The sequence below is a fragment of the Bombina bombina genome, chromosome 8 (genome assembly GCF_027579735.1).
Source record: "Bombina bombina isolate aBomBom1 chromosome 8, aBomBom1.pri, whole genome shotgun sequence".
Lineage (NCBI taxonomy): Eukaryota > Metazoa > Chordata > Amphibia > Anura > Bombinatoridae > Bombina > Bombina bombina.
In genome coordinates, this window is record NC_069506.1 from 229,192,114 (window position 1) to 229,204,524 (window position 12,411).

General features: G+C 39.9%; 1 protein-coding gene across 1 annotated transcript in view; it reads left to right on the forward strand.

The window, feature by feature from the left end:
- The first annotated feature begins 4,854 nt into the window (after positions 1-4,854).
- LOC128638137 (urokinase plasminogen activator surface receptor-like) overlaps positions 4,855-12,411 on the forward strand; it is a 60,733-nt gene continuing 53,176 nt past the window's right edge. Inside the window, exon 1 of the mRNA XM_053690000.1 lies at positions 4,855-5,125. Within this exon, the coding sequence (XP_053545975.1) occupies positions 5,077-5,125 (49 nt within the window). The 5' untranslated portion in view covers positions 4,855-5,076. The remainder of the gene's footprint in view (positions 5,126-12,411) is intronic.

Sequence of the window (12,411 nt, forward strand, 5' to 3'; positions counted from 1 at the left end):
TGGTATTCATTTTTGTTTTGAGAAAATCTGACACCTTCATTTCTGAGCTTATGTACATTTGAAAAACTCACCATATACTTTGCAACAAATATTGTGAATTTATTGAGTTGATTTTCATTTTAGACTTGAAATTAAAAAAAAAACAATTGACTTTTGTGTTTTTAACCAATTATTAGTTTTCCTGAGCGTCAGACGTATTGAAAAGCTGACTCACAGCCACAAGTAAACATTATATATATAAAACAGTTTACTAGAATCCAGTGACTAACTGTTTTTATATACGTACTGGATGTTGATTTTTTTTTTTTGTGTGTGCTTTAACTCTGATGTTAAATGTATATCGTCTGAGGGGTGATATAATTTCCCTCTGCTAATCCTGATTGGTCCAAAGTATTGCCACTGATTGTAGGGTAACTGGGTCACTGTAGTGTATAATTGACATACCTTAAATCGTTAGATAATGTCATTTTAGCACTACTGACTTTGCAAGGGGGTTAAACAAATAGTTAAAGTCCTGCTCAGAAGCCACAGACAAATGCTGGTCATGAACAAGCACAGCTGGGGATTGGCTCATCAGCAGAACCTACTCGCGACCAGCAGTTCTTTAAGGGTCCTCAATGGGAGTTTAAAGGGTCACTATATACCAATTTTCATATAACTGCATGTTATAGACACTTCTATATGAATATGCACAGATACTGATATAAAAATCCAGTATAAAGCCTTTAAAAACTTCCTTAGATGCTTCCAGTTCAGCACTGTTGATGAGGTTAGGCTTCGACACCCAGTGGAAGGAGCTGGGAAATCAGACCCCCCCCCTTCCCTACATATGAAAATACCCATTAGACAAACAGGAGCATGCAGGAATCTGTAGACATCAGTATACATCTAAAACCTTGGGGCTTGGTTAGGAGTCTGAAAATCAGCACAATGTTATTTAAAAATAATCAAACCTTTACATTGTTACAGAACACACACACACACACACATACAGTATATATATATGGATCATCTACAAACATTTATGCAAATAAATACTAGTGTACAATGTCCCTTTAACTATACGTTTGACTTCTTTGCAGGGTTAAAAACATACGCTTGCAGAGACAGTGGCGCCAGAATTACACAAACAAATAAGAGTATGCTGTTTTTGTACTAAAATGTTCCTTAAAGATTATTTATTGCAGCAAGTGTTTGTCTTGGATCAACTAGACAGTTTATAAACTCTTAACAATTGCTTCTTTGTAAGGTAACAAAATATTTCTATGACATACAAGCTAATAACCTGTTACTCGTACGCATGTATATAATGTAATCTGTTAGTGTCCCTCATACCTGTTGAAATTAATATGTTTATACTTCTTCAAATCTCTTTAAAATCTCTTTTTCTTGTTTTAGCTTGTTGAGTGCATCTAATTGCTTATCCATTCACAGCTAGATAAAGACATTCAACTTAAAATGTAATCTCCATAACAATCTTACACCAAGATTACAAGTTTTGCGGTACAGTGTGGAACGGCTATACTGCTGAAAAATTGTCCATTGCACGCAGAATGGCAGGTCTCCCGTATTACAAGTCGCGCCGGTACAGCTATACCACAAGCATTTTAGCTTGTAACGCAACTCTCCATTCTGCACTCAAAAAAATTACTTTTGAGTGCGGTATTTCCATTACACCGTATTACAGGTTGTGCAGTCCGGCTGTGATCCATTCCGCAATCTTAGACCAATAGTTATGGATTTTGCGAAACAAAAATGTTTAACAAAACTCATAACTAAAATGTTACAAAGTACCCTAACACCCATAAACTACCTATTAACCCCTAAACCGCCATCCCCCGCATCGCAAATACTATAATAAACCTATTAACCCCTAATCCACCGCCCCCACATCGCCAACACTATATAAAGCTATTAACCCCTAAACCGCCGGCCCCCCCACATCACTACTAATAAACAAAACCTATTAACTCCTAAAACGTCGCCCCCACATCGCCAACACTATATAAAGGTATTAACCCCCCCTAAACTGCCGGCCCCCCACATCGATACTAATAAACTAAACCTATTAACCCCTTAAATGCCGCCAACACTATATAAAGGTATTAACCCCTAAAGTGCCTGCCCCCCACATCGATACTAATAAACTAAACCTATTAACCCCTAAAATGCCGGTCCACCACATCACTAATAATTAAACCTATTAACCCCTAAACTGCCGGACCCTCACATTGCTACTATTAACCCCTAAACCGCCAGCCCCCCACATTGCAAATCACAAAATTAAACCTAACACCCCCTAACTTTAAATTTAATTTACAATATAACTATCCTAAAATAAATAAAAACGTACCTGTGAAATAATAAAAAAACTAAGATTAAACTATAAATAAACATAACATAACTATATTTTAAGAAAATAAACTACAAATAAAAAAACCTAAATTACAAGATTAAAAAAACCTAACACTACGAAAAAATAAATAAATAAGCCACCCCAAAATAAAAACACTCCCTAACCTAACAATTAACTACCAATAGCCCTAAAAAGGGCCTTTTGTAGGGCATTTCCCTAAGTTAAACAACTCTTTTACCTTAAAAAATTACCCCCTAAAAGTAAAAAAAAAATGAATTTTTCAGCCAATAGGAATGCAAGGTACCCTCCAAATATAAAACGGGTACCTTGCATTCAAGCTTCAGTGTGCAGCATCAATTGCACAAAGAGGATCTTCCACGCTGGATGGCTCTGCGGTCAACGGTCCTGGTCCGCGGTTACCTCCGCTCCACCTTCTTCCTGGATGAAGATAGAAGAGGTCCTTGTGCTGGATGAAGATGTCGCTGCCTGGAAGAAGACCTTCTCTGTTGGACTTCAGGAATGGTGAGTACCTATTTGGGGGTTAGACTTAGGTTTTTTGTTTTGTTTTTTTGGTTTTTTTTTTATAGAATAGGGCTTTTTTTATTTTAATGGGCTGTAAAAGAGCTGAATGCTCTTTTAAGGGCAATGCCCATGCAAATGCCCCATTAGGGGCAATGGGTAGTTTAGGATTTTTTAGAGTTAGGTGTTTTTATTTTGGGGGTTTGGTTGAGTGAGGGGGTTTATTTTTCGGGGGGGGGGGGGACTTTGTAATTTTTTAAGGTAATAGAGCTGTAAACTTAGGGCAATGCCCTACTAAAGGCCCTTTTAAGGGCTATTGGTAGTTTATTGTTAGGTTAGGGGGTGTCTTTATTTTGGGGTGACTTTTGTTTTTAAAGGGCTTTTTTATAATTTTGGATAATTTCGTTTATTATTTTTTTGTAGACTTAGTGTTTTTTTATTTTCCGTATTTTTAGCGTTTTTTTTTGGTAATATTAAATTATTATTTTAATTTTTTTTGTAGTGTTAGGTTTTTTATTTTTTTCGTAGGTTTTTTTTTAATCTTGTAATTTATTTATTTTTATTTGTAGTTTATTTTATTTTATTAAAATAGTTATGTTAGGTTTATTTATAGTTTAATCTTAGTTTTTTTTTATTTCACAGGTATGTTTATATTTATTTTAAGATAGTTATATTTTAAATTAAATTTAAAGTTAGGGGGGTGTTAGGTTTAGGGGTTAATAGTTTAATTTAGGGTTTTGTGATGTGGGGTGGCTAGCAGTTTAGGGGTTAATAGGTTTAGTTTATTAGTAGCGATGTGGGGGGCCGACGGTTTAGGGGTTAATAGGTTTATTATAGTAGTAGTGATGTGGGGGGGTTTAGGGATTAATAACTTTAATTAGTGTCGGCGATGTTGGGGGCAGCAGATTAGGCGTATTTAGACTAGGGGTATATATTAGGGTGTTAGGTTTTAACATAACTTTCTTTTCCCCATAGACATCAATGGGGTTGTGTTACGGCGATCGCCATTCCACGATCGCAAGTGACACTTTTTTCCCTTTGATGTCTATGGGGGAAAGTGTGCACGGGCACGTAAAGTCAGGCCTTGGGTTTTGTGCTGTATGGAGCTTATCACACCATATTGCACAACATGAGAAGGTTTTTTTGTAACTTGCGCTATGGAAAGTGCAATAACGCTATTTTTTTTTTTGCATTATTTACGCACCTGGTATAGCGCAAAACTTGTAATCTTGGTGCTAATTAATTATACATTGTAAAAAAATATTTTATTTTATTTGTCCATTTTTTCCTGCAAATTATTTTTGAAAACTAGTGATTTGTCATTGCTCCAAATGAGTCTGATGTTGATATGGGTGAAGTTCAAGGCCGCAAAAAGTTGGGGTGCATAAAAATTGACCACAGGATTAAATATTTTCTTTGTATTCGTATCCTTTTGTAATCCTCTCATTTTTCATCCATTACTACTCTCCTTGCTCTTTGTAGAGCACTGGGCATATAAAAAGTCACTGCTTTGCAAATTCAGGGCAGTTTGCAAATGTGAGGTTTAGTAGAGCTATATTAATGAATAGGGGTATATAGCTACTTCCTGCACCCCATTAAACCACCATTGAATGGATTCCACAGACTTCAGAACTATGATACAGCAACATCCTACACAGTGACTGCTTGATCTCTGTATGAGCTCATTTTAATCTGCCCCTAGTTTGTCACAGTAAATGAGATGAGTTGAACATACAGCAAAGGCGTTTCAAGGGGTGTGTCCCTGGACTGCAAAACAATGCACATTTTACTACCAAAACAATTGTTTTAAATGCTTTTTAACATATATGCTTTGTATAATTACAATGCAGCCAGTAATTGATGATATATGCTTTGCATATATAGAGAATTACTTTAATATCCCATTAACCGCATGTTCGAATGAACCTACTATAATGTAAGGTATACAGTATAATCCAAGCCTGAAAGAGTTAACCATATCTCTGAGAAGTATTTGTCTAGACACGCAGGTATCAGTCTGTACCCACCATCGCCCAGTCTTCCTTGTTGGCTCCACCTTGGTACTCTCGTGTAGAGCGGCAAGACCTGTTTTATCTGTCACTGGGGACCTGCTATTTATGCTGCAAACCTTTTCTGGTGCAGAGACTTGAGCACTGCAGTCATCCACAGTCTAACCGAGGGAAGAGATCCTGAGCACAAATATGAAACTGCCTCTCCAGTGGGTACTCTACAGCACCATCCTGTGCACAGGTAACTGCTCACAATGACCAGATAGGTAAAGAACATTCTGAAACAAGTACTTTTTTAATTGAAATTTACAATAAAGTAACAAATTGTCTTTAGGTATTTAGAGTCAGTGAGGTCATTAGGTTCAGTGGGTGACCGTGATAAGTGTGGGAGTTACACAGGTGCAGCAGTGAGTGGTAGTCTATAGGGGAGACAGTGCCTAGTGTGGGAGTTACGCAGGTGCAATAGTGAGTGGTAGCCAATAGGGGTGACAGTGCCTAGTGTGGTAGCCAATAGGGGTGACAGTGCCTAGTGTGGTAGCCAATAGGGGTGACAGTGCCTAGTGTGGTAGCCTATAGGGGTGACAGTCAGGGCCGTCTTTAATATTGACTGGACCCTGGGCAAACATTTTCTTGCCCCCCCCCCCCCCCCCACCCATGAAATTTCATTCTCCACCCCAACATCCCAAAAAACAGCTAAATCAATTTATTTTATATATTTTTTAAAATGATTAGCCCAGCAGTGGATCATCCACTGTTGGGCTAATCATTGTAAAAAAATATGAAATAAATTGCAATATGTGAAACTGGACCTAAGCAGTACTAATAAGCAAATAAATATATAAATTACTCCACTGTGGATTCATTTAATATATTTACTAATTAATTAAATGTTGGTTTTTAAAAAAAATAAAAATGTAAGTACATAAATATTGAATGCAATGCACAGCATCACATAGTAAAAATCAGTGGTGGACCTAATGTCTACAGGGCCCCGGTGCAAGAATTTATTTTGGGCCCCCTAAAAGCATCTCACCAGTTTTGGGATAGTTACTACATATTTATTGTTTAGACAGCCACTGTACAGCAAAATTACCACTTTCATGAATACCAAGGGAATGCCTAACATAACAAACTCCCCTAACCCATATAAACACACACTCTCCAGAGCATACACATATACATGTAAACACACACTCTCCAGAGCATACACATATACATGTACACACAAACACACAATACAGCGCAAACACATATACATGTACACACAAACACACAATACAGCGCAAACACATATACATGTACACACAAACACTCTCCAGAGAATACACATATACATGTACACACAAACGCACACTCTCCGGACCATACACATATACATGTACACACAAACACACACTCTCCAGAGCATACACATATACATGTACACACAAACACACACTCTCCAGAGCATACACATTCACATGTACACACAAACACATACTCTCCAGAGCATACACATATACATGTACACACAAACACATACTCTCCAGAGCATACACATGTACACACAAACATACACTCTCCAGAGCATACACATATACATGTACACACACACACTCTCCAGAGCATACACATACACATGTAAACACAAGCACACACTCTCCAGAGCATACACATATACATGTACACACAAACACACACTCTCCAGGGCATAAACATACACAAGTACACATAAACACACACTCTCCAGAGCATACACATATACATGTACACACAAACACACACTCTCCAGAGCATACACATATACATGTACACACAAACACACACTCTCCAGAGCATACACATATACATGTACACACACACACTCTCCAGAGCATACACATATACATGTACACACAAACACACACTCTCCAGAGCATACACATTTACATGTACACACACACACTCTCCAGAGCATACACATATACATGTACACACAAACACACACTCTCCAGAGCATACACATATACATGTACACACAAACACACACTCTCCAGAGCATACACATATACATGTACACACAAACACACACTCTCCAGAGCATACACATATACATGTACACACAAACACACACTCTCCAGAGCATACACATTTACATGTACACACACACACTCTCCAGAGCATACACATATACATGTACACACACACTACAGAGCATATACATGTACAAACAAACACACACTACAGAGCACACACTGCACTGTGCAGTATACTGAGGTGTGTCTGACCTGTAAGGGGGAATCCTGACATTTGGGGAAAACAAGATCAGCTATGGATCATCGAATCAATCAATCTGATGCTTTTAAATGTGATTCTGGTGTGAGGTTAGCTGGTTAAAGAGATTTAGGGCTGGTTAAAGAGATTTAGGGCAGCCAACAGGAGCAAAGCAAGATAAAGACTGAGGAGGAAGCATGGAGGTGCAGACAAATATACGTTTACTGACTGGAGCAGCAGAACTACTATGGGAAACTGTAAAATCTGAGACAGAGAAAAAAAAATCTATAAAAATAAACCTTACCTTAATGTGTGAAGTATCAGCATGACACTATACATCAGCCACAGAAGCACATTTCACTTCTCTCTCACCCTGCACTAGACGATGCTGCATGGGGGAGGGGCATGTGTGCGCTTATTCTTCCCACTGACACCTTTCTACAAAGCACTGTTACATTAAAAAACTTCAGTTAGTTGATCTGAGGCCCACAGCAGAAAGAGCAGGGCTAAGGGGACAAGCAGAATGGATGCTGTCTGTTCAAGGCTGCATGGATACAGTGTGAGACAAGTCACACAGCCTCAAGACTGAAGAGAGCAGTGTCTGCAGCTGCACAGATGTTCAAATCCTCACATGCCTTCCGATCCAGCTTTCTGCTGCATGCGCCTACAGTCAGCAGTACCCTGAACAATCCCCACCACCACAGCAGTTACCTGGTAACAGTGGTAACCCCGGCAGGACCTTTTCTGATGCAGTGGGATTGACTAGATGCCGAGTTAGGGCTTGGCATTCGGTGCTGCACAGTGCACACCTAAAACAGTACATGGCACTAGCTTGGCATGACACCGGCACGGTCTGGCACAGTTTCTCACAAATAAATGTAAGCAGAGAACTTTTGACTGTGACAGTATTAGGACTGTGTGTGTTAGAACTGACATCAGCAGTCTGGGCCCCACAACAAAGACTGGGCCCTGGGCAGCTGCCCCTTTTCCCCTGTGTTAAAGACGGCCCTGGTTACAGTGCCTAGTGTGGGAGTTACGCAGGTGTAGTGGTGAGTGGTAGCCAATAGGGGTGACACTGCCTAGTGTGGTAGCCTATAGGGGTGACAGTGCCTATTGTGGGAGTTACGCAGGTGCAGCAATGAGTTGAAGCCTATAGACTGGGGATGCCAGCAGGTGTAGTGGACACAGCCTAGTCTGGTAGGTTGCAGGCTCAGCGGGTGACAGAAGTCCAGTGTGCAGTAGGTGTATATAGTGAGTGACAGTCACTAGTCTGTGCAGTAGGTATATATAGTGAGTGACAGTCACTAGTCTGTGCAGTAGGTGTATATATTGAGTGACAGTCACTAGTCTGTGCAGTAGGTAAATATAGTGACAGTAACTAGTCTGTGCAGTAGGTATATATAGTGAGTGACAGTCACTAGTCTGTACAGTAGGTGTATATAGTTAGTGACAGTCACTAGTCTGTACAGTAGGTGTATATAGTGAGTGACAGTCACTAGTCTGTACAGTAGGTATATACAGTGAGTGACAGTCACTAGTCTGTGCAGTAGGTATATATAGTGAGTGACAGTCACTAGTCTGTACAGTAGGTATATATAGTGAGTGACAGTCACTAGTCTGTGCAGTAGGTGTATATAGTGAGTGACAGTCACTAGTCTGTGCAGTAGGTATATATAGTGACAGTCACTAGTCTGTGCAGTAGGTATATATAGTGAGTGACAGTCACTAGTCTGTGCAGTAGGTGTATATAGTGAGTGACAGTCACTAGTCTGTGCAGTAGGTATATATAGTGAGTGACAGTCACTAGTCTGTGCAGTAGGTATATATAGTGAGTGACAGTCACTAGTCTGTACAGTAGGTGTATATAGTGAATGGCAGTCACTAGACTGTGCAGTAGGTATATATAGTGAGTGACAGTCACTAGTCTGTGCAGTAGGTGTATATAGTGAGTGTCAGTCACTAGTCTGTGCAGTAGGTATATATAGTGAGTGACAGTCACTAGTCTGTGCAGTAGGAATATATAGTGAGTGACAGTCACTAGTCTGTACAGTAGGTATATATAGTGAGTGACAGTCTTTAGTCTGTACAGTAGGTATATATAGTGAGTGACAGTCACTAGACTGTGCAGTAGGTATATATAGTGAGTGACAGTCACTAGTCTTTGCAGTAGGTGTATATAGTGAGTGACACTCACTAGTCTGTGCAGTAGGTGTATATAGTGAGTGACAGTCAATAGACTGTGCAGTAGGTATATATAGTGAGTGACAGTCACTAGTCTGTGCAGTAGGTGTATATAGTGAGTGACAGTCACTAGTCTGTGCAGTAGGTGTATATAATGAGTGACAGTCACTAGACTGTGCAGTAGGTATATATAGTGAGTGACAGTCACTAGTCTGTGCAGTAGGTATATATAGTGACAGTCACTAGTCTGTGCAGTAGGTGTATATAGTGAGTGACAGTCACTAGTCTGTGCAGTAGGTATATATAGTGAGTGACAGTCACTAGTCTGTGCAGTAGGTGTATATAGTGAGTGACAGTCAATAGACTGTGCAGTAGGTATATATAGTGAGTGACAGTCACTAGTCTGTGCAGTAGGTGTATATAGTGAGTGACAGTCACTAGTCTGTGCAGTAGGTGTATATAGTGAGTGACAGTCACTAGACTGTGCAGTAGGTATATATAGTGAGTGACAGTCACTAGTCTGTGCAGTAGGTGTATATAGTGAGTGACAGTCACTAGTCTGTGCAGTAGGTATATATAGTGACAGTCACTAGTCTGTGCAGTAGGTATATATAGTGACAGTCACTAGTCTGTACAGTAGGTGTATATAGTGAGTGACAGTCACTAGTCTGTGCAGTAGGTATATATAGTGACAGTCACTAGTCTGTACAGTAGGTATATATAGTGAGTGACAGTCACTAGTCTGTGCAGTAGGTGTATATAGTGAGTGACAGGTACTAGTCTGTGCAGTAGGTATATATAGTGAGTGACAGTCACTAGTCTGTGCAGTAGGTGTATATAGTGAGTGACAGTCACTAGTCTGTGCAGTAGGTATATATAGTGAGTGACAGTCACTAGACTGTGCAGTAGGTGTATATAGTGAGTGACAGTCACTAGTCTGTGCAGTAGGTATATATAGTGAGTGACAGTCACTAGTCTGTGCAGTAGGTATATATAGTGAGTGACAGTCACTAGTCTGTGCAGTAGGTATATATAGTGAGTGACAGTCACTAGACTGTGCAGTAGGTGTATATAGTGAGTGACAGTCACTAGTCTGTGCAGTATGTATATATAGTGACAGTCACTAGTCTGTACAGTAGGTATATATAGTGAGTGACAGTCACTAGTCTGTGCAGTAGGTGTATATAGTGAGTGACAGTCACTAGTCTGTGCAGTAGGTATATATAGTGAGTGACAGTCACTAGTCTGTGCAGTAGGTATATATAGTGAGTGACAGTCACTAGTCTGTGCAGTAGGTATATATAGTGAGTGACAGTCACTAGACTGTGCAGTAGGTATATATAGTGACAGTCACTAGTCTGTGCAGTAGGTATATATAGTGAGTGACAGTCACTAGTCTGTATAGTAGGTGTATATAGTGACAGTCACTAGTCTGTGCAGTAGGTATATGTAGTGAGTGACAGTCACTAGTCTGTGCAGTAGGTATATATAGTGAGTGACAGTCACTAGTCTGGGCAGTAGGTATATATAGTGAGTGACAGTCACTAGTCTGTGCAGTAGGTGTATATAGTGAGTGACCTTCACTAGTCTGTGCAGTAGGTATATATAGTGAGTGACAGTCACTAGTCTGGGCATTAGGTATATATAGTGAGTGACAGTCACTAGTCTGTGCAGTAGGTGTATATAGTGAGTGACAGTCACTAGTCTGTGCAGTAGGTATATATAGTGAGTGACAGTCACTAGTCTGTACAGTAGGTATATATAGTGAGTGACAGTCACTAGTCTGTGCAGTAGGTATATATAGTGAGTGACAGTCACTAGTCTGTGCAGTAGGTATATATAGTGAGTGACAGTCACTAGTCTGTGCAGTAGGTATATATAGTGAGTGACAGTCACTAGTCTGTGCAGTAGGTATAAATAGTGAGTGACAGTCACTAGTCTGTACAGTAGGTATATACAGTGAGTGACAGTCACTAGTCTGTGCAGTAGGTATATACAGTGAGTGACAGTCACTAGTCTGTACAGTAGGCAGGTATAGTGGCTGACAGTCACTAGTCTGTACAGTAGGTATATATAGTGAGTGACAGTCACTAGTCTGTGCAGTAGGTATATACAGTGAGTGACAGTCACTAGTCTGTGCAGTAGGTATATATAGTGAGTGACAGTCACTAGTCTGTGCAGTAGGTATAAATAGTGAGTGACAGTCACTAGTCTGTACAGTAGGTATATACAGTGAGTGACAGTCACTAGTCTGTACAGTAGGTATATACAGTGAGTGACAGTCACTAGTCTGTACAGTAGGCAGGTATAGTGGCTGACAGTCACTAGTCTGTACAGTAGGTGTATATAGTGAATGGCAGTCACTAGTCTGTGCAGTAGGTATATACAGTGACAGTCACTAGTCTGTACAGTAGGTATATATAGTGAGTGACAGTCACTAGTCTGTGCAGTAGGTATATACAGTGAGTGACAGTCACTAGTCTGTGCAGTAGGTATATATAGTGAGTGACAGTCACTAGTCTGTGCAGTAGGTATAAATAGTGAGTGACAGTCACTAGTCTGTACAGTAGGTATATACAGTGAGTGACAGTCACTAGTCTGTACAGTAGGTATATACAGTGAGTGACAGTCACTAGTCTGTACAGTAGGCAGGTATAGTGGCTGACAGTCACTAGTCTGTACAGTAGGTGTATATAGTGAATGGCAGTCACTAGACTGTGCAGTAGGTATATATAGTGAGTGACAGTCACTAGTCTGTACAGTAGGTGTATATAGTGAATGACAGTCACTAGTCTGTGCAGTAGGTATATATAGTGAGTGACAGTCACTAGTCTGTGCAGTAGGTATAAATAGTGAGTGACAGTCACTAGTCTGTACAGTAGGTATATACAGTGAGTGACAGTCACTAGTCTGTACAGTAGGTATATATAGTGAGTGACAGTCACTAGTCTGTACAGTAGGTATATACAGTGAGTGACAGTCACTAGTCTGTACAGTAGGTATATATAGTGAGTGACAGTCACTAGTCTGTACAGTAGGTATATACAGTGAGTGACAGTCACTAGTCTGTACAGTAGGTATATATAGTGAGTGACAGTCACTAGTCTGTACAGT